Source organism: Neomonachus schauinslandi, chromosome 9, assembly GCF_002201575.2.
Source record: "Neomonachus schauinslandi chromosome 9, ASM220157v2, whole genome shotgun sequence".
Lineage (NCBI taxonomy): Eukaryota > Metazoa > Chordata > Mammalia > Carnivora > Phocidae > Neomonachus > Neomonachus schauinslandi.
Window position 1 is genome coordinate 136,940,291 of NC_058411.1, and position 15,059 is coordinate 136,955,349.

Below are 15,059 nucleotides of genomic sequence, written 5' to 3' on the forward strand. Positions count from 1 at the left end.
AGCATGAGAATCCCGTAGCATCCCAAATAGTCCTCAAAACAGGTACACAGGCAGGCAGAATGGTGCTTTGACGTGGCAATGATGATTTGTAAGCACAACGCTGATCAAGTCCTATGTTTCAAATGCTTCGGGATTGGGAGGGTGGAGGGGGTAATGGTGGGGTCCATAGTGACAGGATGGGTTATGGGCTTTCTCCCACCAAGCCCAGTTCAAAGAAGTTCTGCTATATAGAAGCCCCAGCCTCGGGGCTTTTCACTCCTCTGATATTTACATTCCAGGAATGGGAGGGTGTGGTCCCTAGAGGTGGGGTTGGGGATATTGCCATCCACAGTCAAGATGCCGGTATTGGGCCATCTATATTATATACCTGGGGACCTTCAACATTTTTGCTTGATAATATATATATTAAGACTTTTTTTTTTTAAAGTAATCCCTACACCCAACATGGGGCTTGAACTTACAAACCCAACATCAAGAGTCGCACGCTCCACTGACTGAGCCAGCCAGGTGCCCCTGCTTGATAATATATATTTTTAATATTTTATTTATTTATTTTTGAGAGAGAGCGCACAGATGGGGAGGGGCAGAGGGAGAAGGAAAGAGAATCTTGAGCAGGCTCCAGGCCCAGCATGGCTCATCTCACAGCCCTGAAATCATGGCCTGAGTCAAAATCAAGAGTTGATTCTCAACCAACTGAGCCACCCAGGTGCCCCCCTGCTTGATAATATTTTTAATCATAAGTGTACATAGTTATAAAGGATGTATTGTAAATATTGATACCTTTCTTTTTTTTTAAAGTGTTCTTAAATGAATGCAGTGAAGTCTAAATATCATAGCAATTTGATAATAATGTTATCTATTTTAAAAATAAATGAGAACTCTTACTGACAATGTTGAATTTTACCCGAGCCCTGTGCTCCTGGAAAAAAGCAATGGTTAAGAAATTCTCGAATCCGGGCACCTGGGTGGCTCAGTCCTTAGGTGTCTGCCTTCAGGTCATGGTCCTGGGCTCCCTGCTGGGCAGCGGGAAGGCTGCTTCTCCCTCTCCACTCCCCCTGCTTGTGTTCCCTCTCTCGCTGTGTCTCTCTCTGTCAAATAAATAAAATCTTAAAGAAAAAAAAAATTATTCAAAGAAACAGCCTGTCCCATTTGACTGAGATAAGACTCCTGGCTTCCCCTTAGTTTACCTCTAATTAGGCATGGCGCAGACACTCCAAATGCCCATTCCTTGATTCCTCAGTGGTTAGCTGAACTGCTGGGCACACTCATCAATCCGAACAAAATGCCTGTTAACCAAACTTTGGCTAAGTTTCTATTCTTCCTCTAGGTTCTTCAACTATAGCCCACTCTCAGTCAGAGCCAGTTTACCATTCCTCCTTAATGATCCCTCCAGAGAACAGGCCTCAGGGGAAAACAATCTCCCAACTGCTCTAGGACCTACCATCTGGATACTGGATTAGATCACTCCTGTTCATCCCTCCTCCCCATCCCCATTCTTTCTAGCCTTGTTTACTCCTCCCTATAAAAGAAAACCTTTTTTGCCTAACCTAGCAGAGCCCTCCCCCTATGACTATAGTTCTCGCCTCCCCCCACCCTGCCCCCAATAATCCTTTCAAATAACGTCTCTCCTTACTAAATCCGTATTTGTTTTTCATTTACCTTATATGCAACGTTCTTTTTCCCTCTTGAACTTCTATTTCCATTCAGCTGCTATGGAGTTAATCCCAGCCATAATATATTTTCATGCTTGGCAGTATTTTCTGGGGCAGCCAATCATACCTTTCTGTCACAAAATTATGTACATAAATTTGATCTCATCAACTCTAAAAAAGTGTTCTGTGACCCACAGAGTTCTAGGTGTTCATTTTTCCCTTCTAAATTGAGATATTGTTGCAAGCGTTTTCAGTACAAGCGATCAAATAGCAAATACATAGCATTTCGTTACAGGTGAGATCCTCTTTAAACATAAAAAATAAGTTTTCATTAGAAGTGCAATTGAAAATATGTCTCTTAAGGAGGTAGGTTGAGCCAGTTATTTTTCCAGTAAGTTTGTAGATCCAGGGATGAATATTAATTTTTCCAAGAATGAGACAGAGTTTGGGCCTTTTGTAAGCCCTGATATTGTTCATATAAAAAGAGATAGAAGTGGAAGGAGCTTTATTCTGTCAGTGTCTCTCAGTTCTTTTAATTCCTGATAATTACCTATTCTCAAAAAAATATATTTTAAATGACCTATTAGCTGACAACATGATTAAATCCTCCTTGGATCACAGGGAAAGTAAATCAGAAACTATCTGATTTGCCCACTCCTCAGCAATAACCCATATTTAGGAGTGGGTTTCTTACCCACTCCTCAGTAATAACCCATATTGAGAACTGCCTTATTGTTTTTCCTCCCTGGAGACTACTTTTATTTCCCAGGGTAAAGCAGCAGAGCAAGATTCAGCATGAGTGTGCATGAGACTTTCCTTTGTTATTAGCACCACGCTCTAACCAACTGAGCTAACCCGCCAGGATGAGACTTTCCTTTGTAAAGCTGGAAACTCATTATAAAAGGGGAGATTGTTATAAAAGGGGAGCTCATTATAAAAGGGGAGAAGGAGGCTGAACCTCAAGGACCCCAGGCTTGTGCTCAGGTCCAGCCCCATGGGAGTAGAGAATCTGGATACTGAGTCCCTGAAAACCCTCTGTGCCCCCAGAGTTATAGCTCTCACAAAATGTCCATGTCTGAAGACCTTCCATCCTCTTCCCTACCACTCTCTGTCCTATCGCTGTTGCCTCCTAAGAAGCTCTGGAATCTACCAAGCTCTTCATCCTCTCTACCACGCTGGCCCCCAGGATCTTATCTTGCCTGAATGTCCACAATCATCCCTAAACCCTCTTTCTCCAGACCTAATCCATTTCTCCCTGCACTGCAGCCAGAGGGAGCTTCCCCAAATGCAAATGAACCAGCTCTGGATTAAACTCCTCCTAGCTCCCCAAAGCCATCAGAAGTCTGAGTAGAAGGACTTCATCTCTCTAGTGGCCTTTTGTCCTGCTTCCTTCAAATCTATATTGCAGTCGCAAGTAGCAGATTCCTGGACACAGGTATCCCTGGCCTTCTGGGTACCTTAGCAATGCCCCCTGCTTGCAAGAGGGAGCTAGGGAGGAATCAGACTGCTTTGGTAAGGAAGGGTCTTTGTTTGGACCTTGGCTGTTTCCTCTTAATTTCTTTTAATGTCAGTTTCCTTAACTGTAAAACAGAAACAACAATAGTACATATTTCATGGGGTTCTTGTGCAGATTATATATGTATGTTGCCTGGCACACAGTAGTGCTCACATAATAAATGTGAACTGTTTATTATTGTTCTTGTTATTACTCACGTCGCAGTGAATAATCTATTACCGGGCGAGACCTTGAGCAACTGGAGATTGAAGGATTGTGCTTCTGTGTATTCCAGGGCTGAGCCCACAGTAGAAACTTAATACTTAGGAAGAAAGTATTGCAAAGGGATAAATGAAAGACTAGCGCCGAAGGAGCAAACCTGACTTTAAAAATCTTTCTTCGGTGCCCCTCATGTCTATTATTTCACTGAATCCCCATGACCTAGAGGTAGGGGAGGTAGAGGCTATTAATTCCCATTCTGCAAATGCGGGTGTGCCTTCTGTAAGCCGTTCTGCGTTTAGTGGCACGCAGCTCGTAGGAGGCCACATCCCGACCCAGGCAGCGGGGTGGATTGGGCCTGGGGGACACACATGGGAACGGAACCCGGAGACACGCTCCGCTCGGGTTGGTTTACGGCTTCTTGCCGGACGGCCAGGCTTCCGACACAAACCACACCCCTTTAGGAATCCCCGCCCCCTCTGCTGCCCTGTACCTATCCGCCGCGAGCCAGACTCCCGGCCAATCAGAAGAAGCGTTGGGCGGGCACTGCGGTTCGGTGAGCCAATGGGCAGGCAGCCGGAGCGGGGCTTGCCCGGGCAGGTGGGAGCTGCGGGCTGCTTGGACACCACGTGCGGGCCGGAGGACACGCGCCGCGCTTCAGGTGATCTCGGGACCCTGCTTGCGTTGGGGTGCTCGGGCGGGCTGGCGCGGCGTGTCCCCGACCCCGGGGTCCCGCGCGCGGTGTCCGCCCCCGGCCTGCGGTGAGGGACGGCAGGGGCCCGGCCGAGCGGCTCTCGGGGCCCGCGGGTGTGCAGGCCCGGGCGCCGCCTGTGCTGCGTCCCCGCCCTGCTCGGGGGTCTGGGGCCTGCGGGGGGCGGTGCCGGGCGCTGGGGCGCTGGGGCTCGGTCTGGCGGCCTCGGCCCCGCCGCTGCGGCCAGCGAGTGACCACCGCCCGAGTCCCTCCCGGGCTGAGGCCCGGCCTCCCCCGCGGCGCTCCTCGGGGAACGCGGGCGGCCGCGGGAGATCGTGCGGGGCTCCGGGCCTCTCCTTGCCTTGCCCAGAACTTTGAGTAGCACGGGGGGATCTCAGAGAGCCCGGTTTTCTCAAATTCGGGCGCTACTTAGTACCACGGCTCGGGGATGGGGTCGCGCGCTCTGCAAAATACAGCTTCTCAGATCCCGTTCCCCAAAATGGCAGTTAGGACGGCGTGGGCGGTGGGGGGAGGGGGTAGGCCTGAGGATCGGCGTTTTAAACAGACGTTCTAACTGCTTTGGCGGAAGCCCCAAACCTAGGTCCACCCTCGGTTTTAGTAAACCCTCGTTTTGTGGTCAGGGGAGGGAGACTTGGTCCAGGCCATCTAGCTTTTAGTGCCAGGGCACCAAGGAACGGGCCTACAACCGCGTGCCGCCTTCCCGATCGGCCAGCAGGTCGGTAGCCCTGCCACCGCGGGCGACTGTGACTTCGTGGTGCCCTTGGGGCCTTTGCTCTGAGGACTCTGCTGCTGGGGTCCTTGCCTTAGGCCACAAGCCCCGCGCCGAAGGCCCGGTGGCTGCTGATCCCCAGGTTCCTGGCTGGAGGGAGATTTGAGTGTGTCCTTACCCGAACTGTTGTGTTTTTTGAGGCAAACTTCCCTCCTACCTCGCTGAGCTCCCACTTGGGGCGCAGGATGGGCGGGGCATGTCCTAGATCATTAATTGTTGGTTCTGACGTGTCAGCAGGGTCAGGGCCTGTAGAAGAGGACTTGTTTTCATCCCTCGAAACACAAGGCCACTTTTTCTCAGGGAACTGAATTTCTGGCTTCTTTGAAACCTTGCCAGCAGGGTCAGGGAGGCCACCAACCCTGCTCCCAGGCTCAGCTCCTGACCTGCAGAGCCCAGATCCCTCTCAAAGAAGGGAAGGGGCCCTGTTCTCTCCATTGCTGGGCTGGGGCAAATTGAGGTTCTGTATTGGTCAGCTCTAATATGTGACCTGTCGAGATGAGGATGTCGATTATAGTTACATGCACTTTTAAAAGGGAGAAGGCTTCTTGGGGAGTGGATGAGCAAGCCAGGGGGAAGATGAGTCAGGATGGGTCACTGTGCCTCGCCCTGGCGTCACCCAAGTAGCACTCCTCCCCACGCCTCTTCATCTTTGCCACTGCTGTTCAGATTCTTCTCCAGAGCTCTTCCTATAAGGCAGTGGGGATCCTGTTCCCCATCAATCCCTGGATTACACCCAAACTTTCATCCCCCTCCAGAAACAGTGGTCTCTCACTGTTCCCTCCACCCTCTCTTCTCCCCCACGACCTCCTTTTCAGATGTTCCACCAGCCTCCTTGCCCTCTCACAGTGCAGGTGCTTTGCCTCCTGGACTTCGGGTCTGCATTTTCTCTGGATGCCCTTCCCTTTCTGTGCTCCTGGCAGACCTTCCTGAAACCCTTCAGCATGTCCCTCCACTGCCACCCTTCACTAACCCGGCGTTTCCGTCTGTCCAGTACTCGGACAGGTGAGTCTGTCCTTCGTTCACTGCTCCCATCCTTAGCACACCCTGGTGAGAGTCTGACGGTCTCCTTGCCACATTTCCCTGTCACCTCCAGCTCTGTCTTCCCCACCGTCTGGCAGGTAGCAGGCCCGGCTTCAGCTCCCTTCACACACTTCTGGAGAGGACCTGCCCGATGCCAGGTCCGGGGCTGGCTGTTGGGGGAGGGACAAAGACACACACGTCCCTATCCCTGCCTTCAGAGCGCTTTGAGGTAGACGCTATGTAACTGTTGTCTTAAAGTGTGGTAAATTCTATGGTTGTGCTGTCAGGCATGGAGGGGTGAATTTCTTTGCTCCCCAGCTAGACTGTAAATGTCTGGGGTCAGGGCTACTGGGGTCAGGAAGTCAGTGACTTCCCTCAGTGCTCTGGGATTCCCTCAGTTGATCAGCAGACACCAGTCTGGGGATACCAGCTTAGGGGCTTAGGGTAGGACCACCAGGGTGTGTGGTGGCCTGCCCAGAGTGGGGACAGAAGGTTAAGTGGTAAAAAGGGAAGAGGGACAGTTCCTCCAGCCGTGTCCCACCTTGTACTTTGCTCCCCAGTGGCATCAGGCTACTCGTGGGCCCCTCTTCCTCAGCCCTGGGCTCCTTCTCTTTCCGGCTTTTGCCCCTCACATGGCCACCAGTTCATCTCCCTGTCAGCTGGCGGGTTACTGTTTATTCTTCACCGAGATTTATCTCTTCCAGCAAGCCTCCCAGAATCATCCTCCAGCCTGTTCTGCTTCCCTAGCCCTTCTGACCCAGCCCTGCACATGCCTTGTGCTTTGTTTCTGTCTCTGCGGCGAGGTTAAGCTTCTCGGAGTCCAGGATCCGCCTTTGTTACTCCGTGCTCAGCACCTGGCACAGTTGGGACCTCAGGGAGCCTCATGGTGTCTCTGCAACCCAGTGGGATGAAGGCTTGTTCTGCAGGCCTTCCTGGAGGGTGTAGAAAGAAGAGGAGGTGTGTGAGGGGGAAGAGCAGTAAGGGGAAGGTCTGTGGCTTGGGAGGGGCAGTGAGGCCGGGCCGGGGCAGCTTTGGCCTGGGAAGAGCTGGTTACCAACCTGGGGAGAGTCTTTCCCTCTCTGGGGGAAAGGGAGCAGGTAGTTATGAGCCCCGCCTGTATATAATGTATGCGGAGCAAGCACACGTGCATTGTGTCGTCTGGTCTTCAGCAGGAAAGGGGGTAGTAGGGCCATTTCACATGCAAGGAAGCAGAAGCTCAGCACATCAGGTAACTTCCAAAGAGCCGAGTTAAACCCTGCTCTGCCTACTTGAAAGTCCTGGTTTTCTGGTCTGTTAAAAATGTACCAGCTGACTTAGCAAGTGAGTGAAGCTTTCTAAGCACGGCCCCTCGCTCTTGGGCAGCTGCTGGCCTTGTTGCGTGGGATTTGCAAACCCACACGAACTTCACACATTTCCAGTGTCCAGTGATGGAGGGACCTGCAGACACTCCCTTTTCTGTTTCTCCTTTTTGTGAGCTGAGCCGGTTTACCAGCATACACCTGCCTGGAGGCTGTGGTGACTGAGCCACATGCCTGGCTATTGAAAACTGTTGTGATGAGTGAAATAGAAAATCACTTAATAAATCACCTTATTTTGGTGAACACATAACCAACAATACAACTGTTGTGAGGGGCTCGTGAATTTTTTTCTCCAGTTTCTGAGGGTCTGTGCTTTCACAATGGATTCTTTGTTTTTTAAAAATCTGGGATGGGGTTGCCTGGCTGGCCCAGTCGGAGGAGCGTGCGACTTTTGATCTTGGGGTCATGAGTTTGAGCCCCATGCTGGGGGTAGGGATTACTTAAATTTTAAAAATTAAATAAATTAAAAAATTTTTAAATAAATTAAAAAATTAAAAAGATTGTGTGTCTGTGTGTATATATATATGTTTCTGTAGCCTTTATTTTCCCATATCTGTAACTCTCTAAAACTTGTTGATGCTGATGCTCGTGGAGGTAAGCAGTGGCTCGGAGGCCGAGACCGTGGATTCTGGGTTCACATCAGCTTGTGTGTCTTCCTACCTGAGCAGGTTACTTAACCTCTGTGCTCAGTTTTCTAACCTGTGGTTCAGGTCGTTGGGAATATTTAGTGATTCCATGTAAAGTACTTAGAACAGTGATTTGCACAGGGGTTTGACTGAGTACAAGCAAGCTCCTGGCCTCAGTGTGGGAGCTAAAGCGTAGGGCTCTAGGGCAGCGCTGCTGTGAGCCCTGCAGGCAGAGGCAGGGATGGGGCTGGCCGGGCACACCTCTCACCCAGCCCCTCTGCTCTGTGTGTTCTCTCTGCAGAGTGCCGCCCTGCTGGCAGATCACCGCCCCCCCCCCCCCCCCCCCCCCGCAGGCCTCATTTGCCGTGAGCGGTGAGCTGACTGGGATGGTACCCCGGGAAGGCCCTGAGTCAGCGCGGTGCCCGTGCCCTTCCCTGGCTAGCCTGCATGCCAAGGATGTGCTCCGGAGGAAGCACAAGAGGAGGAGCCGACAGCACCAGCGATTCATGGCCCGGAAGGCGCTGCTGCAGGAGCAGGGGCTGCTGAGCATGCCCCCAGAGCCGCGATCCTCCCCGCTGCCCATGCCGTTGGTGGCCTTGCAGGGCACTGAAGCCGCCAGCAGCGGGATGCAGCGTCCGAGGAATGAATCGGGAGGTGCCTCGTGGAGCAGAAAACCCACCCCCAGGGAGTCCGCGGGGCCCTGGCCCAGCAAGTGCGTGGCTATCGACTGCGAGATGGTGGGCACGGGACCCCGAGGGCGGGTGAGCGAGCTGGCCCGCTGCTCTGTGGTGAGTTACCATGGCGACGTCCTCTATGACAAGTACATCCGGCCCGAGATGCCCATCGTGGACTACCGCACCCGCTGGAGTGGCGTCACTCGGCAGCACATGCGTAAGGCCATCCCCTTCCAGGTGGCCCAGAAAGAGGTGAGGGCGGAGGTGGGGGCTTGTGTGGGTGGGTGATGGCCAGGGAAGGGCAGCCCTGGGTTTGAGTCACCACTTAGCCACTGGAAACGAGAGACTTTGGGGAAGTTGCTTAAATTTGCTGAACTGTGGCTTCCTTCTCCATAGACAAGGGTGCCTAAAATCCTGACCCATCTCCATGTAAGGATTGTTGGGCTGTCCCATGTGATAATGTTTGTGGACAGACTGTGCCAATTGTAAGGTGTAGAACCGCTCACATGTTACATTTTCTTTTCTTTCTTTTATTTTGAGGGAGAACGAGTGAGAGAGCACAGGCAGGGGGAGCGGCAGAGCAGGGAGCCCAATGCGGGGCTCGATCCCAGGACTCTGGGATCATGACATGAGCCGAAGGCAGACGCTTAACCAACTGAGTCACCCAAGCACCCCTGCATTTTCTTTTCTGTTGTAAAAGTACTATGTATCTGTTTAGAATTTGTAAGGCCTACAATCCTGTCACCTTCAGGCCTTAATATTTCCATATATTTTCTTAGTTTTTCAGTGTTTTGAAAAAGATAAATTAGTGGTTGGGACTGCACTAATGTGCCAGGAATTCCCAGTTGTGCTTGACCGTAGGATGCCCCTAAAGCCTTGTTAACAATCTCAGCTCTTTGTCCCCAGATCCTTCCATGGAAATTCTCATCTCATAGCCCTGTGGGCATGGGGACAGCTCTTATGTGTGTGTTCCTGAAAATCATGCTGTGCCAACTTGCACAACGAAAACCTCAGAGCTTATGGGGAACATGGAATTAGGAGCACAACACTCAACATGCCTCCTAATAAAATCACCCCCAGGACAAAAAGCTAGAAACCTAATGACAGTGGTAGCCCCCATTTTGCATAGGCTAGATGGTTAAGACATGCGTCAGTAGTAAGGGAGGCACTTTACCTGAAAACATCCTGGTGGCTGCTTGTGAAAGTGGGTGTCAGGAAGGTTGCGGTTTCTGTGCTGGTGGCGAGGGCCCAGGGGTTCCTGGAAATGAGCCTGGTGGCGTCAGGTTCAGGTGGTGGTGGCTCATCACACCTGTGAACCGTGAGCCCCCTGCGGGCTGTCGGAGGCGTGTGCGTTTTCTGCCTTCCCACGTGCCTCAGGTTAGCTGCGTGCAGTTTTCTTTATTCTTTCTTGCCTTTTTTTTTTTTTTTTAAAGATTTTATTTATTTGAGAGGTAGAGAGGGAGGGAGAAAGCACAAGCAGGGGGAGCAGCAGACCCCGCTGAGCAGGGAGCCCGACGTGGGGTTTGATCCCAGGACGCTGGGATCGTGACCTGAGCCGAAGGCAGACGCTTAACCAGCTGAGCCACCCAGGTGCCCCCGGGTGCAGTTTTCTTCGTTCACCTAAATGTTTCTCACGGGCAAAATCATGCATAGGTAAAGGTGAAATTTTGCATTATTCTCAAAGAGTGTCCTAATATAGCAATCATGTTGGAACATGCATTTTCAAAATAAGCATTATAGCAGAACTGCTTAGTGTTTCTGGGTTATTCTTGGGTTTAGGTGAATTTGGGAAATACTGGTACATGTGGTCTGGCGTCCTCCTTTCTCACATGAGATATGGCCTAAGCATGGCCTTCAGAAAGTTTGGAGATGATTTACCAAGCGTGTCGCTCGGGCATATTGGCAACAGGAAGGGAGGCCTGCGGCAAACCCTCTAGCTCCTTCGTGCTTCCTGGCCTGGTTGGTGGGGCTCGAGGAACAGGACCGTTTCTTGTCTGCTCAGGCTCAGCCCGTGCGGAGTGTGCTTGGTCCCTTCCCACCGCATGCTGGTGGGGCGGTGTGACTGGGGTGTGGTGGCATGTGCCCACCACGGAAGTCTAAATGGCACCCTCTCCATCTGCTGTGAAAGCTGGGTTTAGTGATGAGCCGGACCTGGCCAGCAGAAGCGCGTGGCGGGTGAGAAGGAGAGCCGGGCTCAGTGCCGAGGGCTGGGGGGCGTTGCAGGCCTGGGGCCCGAGGAGGGCGGAAGACAGGGAAGAGAGGCGCACATTGTGCACATGGCGAGCACTGAGCCAGAGAACAACGGTTTCCAGGGTGGGAAGTGGAGTCCTGCACGGCTGAGGGGCAGAGGGGCAGAATCCCGAGGAGGGGGGCCGTGTCTGCTGATGCTCACAAAAGTTGCTGCTCGTGGGTTTATCTCCAGGGCCAGGCACAGGTCTGTGGACGTCAGCCAGCGGGTCTCTCAGTCAGCTCCTGTGTGCTGAGCTTCCATGGAACATCGCTCGTCAAGTCAAACACGGTCCCTGGTGTATCAGCTGAGCTGCCATGGAGGGCCGGTGGATAGACTGCCAGCGCTAAAGGCGTACTTAGCAAATGTGACCAGTCCGCTCCACCACGGGAGAGAACCACAGGGTCCTCACGTTGCCGGGGCAGTGGTGGGGGAGGCCTCCTGACGTGCAAGAGTTGGGTGGGGAGGGGGAGGGTGGTGAGGTCTTCCAGGCTGAGAGGGGAGAGCCTGCGCCAGCAGGACACAGTTGCTTGTATTGATTCACTAGGAGACTTACTCCACGCGTGAGTTCCTCGCACGCACCCAACCACCCCGTGGAGAGCGCACTTTTACTGCTTAGAGGGCTGACGTGTGCCCCGGGGCGTGGCAAGTCGAAGGGCCGGGCTTTGGACTTGAGGCAGCGTGGCTGAGTGTGGGGCTCGAGGTTCCCCTCTCCATGCTGCCACCCTTCGCAGGGATCCACGCCCCGGTGGTCAGGGTGGCAGCACGTGGCCTGTGCCTCCTTGACAGTGGGGCCTTCCCCCCCTCCTTTGTCTGCTCACAGATCCTCAAGCTCCTGAAGGGCAAGGTGGTGGTGGGGCACGCACTCCACAATGACTTCCAGGCCCTCAAGTACGTCCACCCTCGGAGTCAGACCCGGGACACCACTTACGTGCCCAGCCTCCTCCACCAGCCTGGCCTCCACACCCGCACCCGGGTCTCGCTGAAGGACCTGGCCCTGCAGCTGCTACACAAGAAGATCCAGGTGCGTGGGACAGGAGCAGGTGGTGCAAGTGACGAGGGGCCCCGGGACGGGGCAGGCGGCTGTGCCTCCAGGCTGCTTGTCATTCTTACCCCCCACCCCTCCCTGGGTAAAGCACGGTGTCCCGCACATACGGGCAGCCCTGGGTGTTCTCTTCACTGTCCTTCGTCCCCAGCAGATTGTGACAGCCGGCCGCAGGCTTGCAGGCCGGGCTCTTCCAGACCTGTCCCCCACTCAGTTCCGGGCTCTGTCCCTGCACATCACGCAGAACCCACCTGTGGCAGCCCGAGAGGTGGGGCCTCCCTCAGGGGCAGCCAGTAACTCTTGCTTTCCCGAGTAGCACCCAGGCCCCCACCCCGTCCCACCCCCGTCCCCAGAGGACGCGGTCGGTGATGAGGGCTGTCGTCGCAGGCCGGCCAGCACGGGCACTCGTCGGTGGAAGACGCCGTGACGGCCATGGAGCTCTACCGGCTGGTGGAGGCGCAGTGGGAGCAGCGGGAGGCCGTCAGCCTCCCGCCCTGCCCCGAGGACCGGGAGCCGGACGGCAGCACGGGCATGGAGGAGTACATGGAGGACCAGTACTGGCCCGAGGACCTGGCCCAGGGCGCCCGCGGGGGGACGGGGGAGGCAGGGGACCGAAGGGAGTGAGGCGGGAGAGGCCCCCAGGCGGCCTCCGAGCGGAGGAGTGGGGTGCGGGGGGGCCGGCAGAGCCCTGGGCACGGCACCCCGGGCAGGGCAGGATGCGGCCAGCCGGCTGCTGGCGTCCAGGGAGTTGGGGCCATCTGTCCTCTTGGCTCCCTCCACCCAGGGCTGTTGTGGGCACTTACCCCCCCCCAGCCCTGTGGTTTACTAATGGCGCTTTACAGACCCTATGAAAATGTCAGGGGGGCAAGCTTGGAGGACGCGGCGGGAGGAGGGCGTGTGCCGTGTGCCCGCAGGCCTCCCCCAGCCCCGTGCTGTGCTGTCCGGGCAGGTGAAGTCTCGTCCCTGCGGTGTTCGCTCAGCCCCGTGACTTGGGGTAAAGCTCTCCGCTCTTACTTTCCTCTGCCTCTTCCACAGGCGTTGTCAGGTTCAGAATGCATATGTCCCTGAACCTGTAGAGTTGAGGCTACTCTGCGGAACATTCCCTTCCTTTCTGTCTGAACTAGAACTCTGGCTGTTGCCATAGTAGGAACCCAGCTAGGCTGTGACGGACAGCAGAGTGCCCAGGCTCGTGGGGAGGGGACACCAGGACTCACCAGGCACTGTTCTGAGGGGGGGAGGGCGGATGAGCTTTGGGTGGAGAGGGTGGCGTATTAATTTTGACCCAACTCAGGCACAAGCCTGAGAAACAAGACAGCAGTTTGAGTTCTGGGACCCCTCTGCAAGGCCACCATGTCCGTGGGGCGAGGGCCAGGCCGGGGCAGCCGTGTCCACACTCGGGCTGGTGTCCCCTCGGGCACTTAGACCCACAGTTGCTGTGGTCATTGGGTTTTCTCCAACTTTCTGGATAGGTTCTCTGTCAGGATCTCATCTGCCACCCCTCTTTCCTTCTTTCCCAAGGGGCAGTTTGGGAGTATTGAGGTTAACCAAGAGCTCAGGTCCACACCGACCTTTGAGCCCCATCTTTGCTTGCCACTTAAAAGCTTTGAGACCTCGAGCAAGGTCTCACTCTTGAGCCCGTTTCCTCCTCTGTAAAATGGGGATGATGCTACAGCCTACCTCATAGGGTTGTCCTGGGGGTCAAGTGCTGAGTGCTCAGCACTGTGCCTGGCACGCTGTGTTTTCTTCAAGGATCCGTTTCAGCCTCCTCTGGGTAATATCTGAACCACGCCCCTGGGGTTGAGTGACTGTGACAAGGCTGTCCTCACTTGGCTGCTCCAGTGGGGGCGGGCTGACAACACAGCATGGAGGTGCCCGGTCCTTGCTGCGCCCTGCGGCTGGGCGACCTCTGTACACTCAGAGTCTCCCTCTGCGTGCAGGAAATGACAAGCGTTCTTATGTCAGTCTGACCCCAGCAGCAGGGCCAGGAACCGAGAGACACTACTGAAACCACACTACTTCCAAGTTGTCTGTGCCCAGCTCCCTCCCCGTCTGCAGGGCAGGGAGCCGCCTGATGGCCTGGCTCCACACTTTGTTCTGGAGTCCTTCAAAGTGTGTAGTTGGTGCCAAACTCCCAGCCCAGCCCAGCCCAGCCCAGCCATAGTTTCGATTCTTTGGGCTACGGGTTGAAGGAAGATGGAGCTGCTACCAGTGGGAAAATGTACTGGGTTTAAAATCAGCTTTTTTGTAAAACCATTTGTTCTGGAATAAAACTCAATTAGAAAAGTGGGTGAAGGGGTGTTTTCTGAATTCTCAGGCTGGAGTGGGCTGGCTTGGTGGAGGGATTGTGGGGTGCTGGGGCACTGAGTCTTGCTGGGTGCTTTGGCCTTTGAGGTGGGAGCTTTCAAGATGATGCTCTGGGATGTGACAAGAACATTCTAGAGCTACAGAATTTATGTCGTTTATTTTTTAAAATTTTATAACTGCCTTATTGTAGAACACAGAGTTTGTTTCTCCTGAAGCTATGTACTCACTTTTCAAGAAAATGTTTAGCTCTAATTGTGATAAAATACACATATCATGCAAGTTACCATCTTAACCATTTCTAAGTGGTGTTAAGTATATTTACATTGTCGTACCGCCAAATTCCCGAGCTTTTTCATCCTGCGAAACTAAAACTGCTCATTAAACACTAACAGTCCACCCTCTCCTCCCTCTAGCCCCTGGCCACCACCATTCTACTTTCTGTTTCTCTGAATTTGACTAGATACCCCATATAAGTAGAATCATACAGTATGTGTCTTTGTGATTAGCTTATTTCACTTAGCCTACGGCCCGCAAAGATCATTCATGTTTGGTATGTGTCAGAATTTCCTTCCTTTTTAAGGCTAAATAATCATTTGGCTGCATAGACCACAATTTGTTGATCTCCGTGAACACTTGGGTTACTTCGCCTGCTTGGTTGTGAATAATGTTGCTGTGAATGTGGGTGTACAGTATCTTCGGAATTCTGCTTTCGGTTCCCATGGGTGTAGACCCAGAAGTAAGATTGCTGGGTCATATATGGTGGTTCTGTGTTGTAAGCTTTGGAGGAACTGCCATACCGTCTTCCACAGGGGCTGTACTAGTTACTAGTTGGCCTTCCCACCAGCAGCCCGTAAGCTTTCCAGTGTCTCCACATCCTCACCCACACTTACTTGTTTTGTTTTGTTTGGTTTGGTAGGGTATCCTAGTGGGTGTGGGGTGATACCTCATTCTGGTTTTA

General features: G+C 53.5%; 1 protein-coding gene across 1 annotated transcript; it reads left to right on the plus strand.

Annotated features, from left to right (window-relative positions):
• Nucleotides 1–3,968: 3,968 nt before the first annotated feature.
• On the plus strand, nucleotides 3,969–14,807 carry AEN (apoptosis enhancing nuclease). The gene is made up of 4 exons (XM_021680531.2): nucleotides 3,969–4,027; nucleotides 8,153–8,777; nucleotides 11,576–11,776; nucleotides 12,185–14,807. The coding sequence occupies exons 2-4, from the start codon at nucleotides 8,238–8,240 to the stop codon at nucleotides 12,419–12,421; spliced, it is 978 nt and encodes a 325-aa protein (XP_021536206.1). The 5' UTR covers nucleotides 3,969–4,027; nucleotides 8,153–8,237; the 3' UTR covers nucleotides 12,422–14,807.
• The last annotated feature ends 252 nt before the right edge of the window (nucleotides 14,808–15,059 follow it).

Coding starts and splice junctions, on each gene's coding strand:
- AEN (XM_021680531.2), top strand. CDS start 8,238: ATGGTACCCCGGGAAGGCCCTGAGTCAGCGCGGTGCCCGTGCCCTTCC. Junction 8,778..11,575: donor TCCAGGTGGCCCAGAAAGAG/GTGAGGGCGGAG, acceptor GTCTGCTCACAG/ATCCTCAAGCTCCTGAAGGG. Junction 11,777..12,184: donor TGCTACACAAGAAGATCCAG/GTGCGTGGGACA, acceptor CTGTCGTCGCAG/GCCGGCCAGCACGGGCACTC.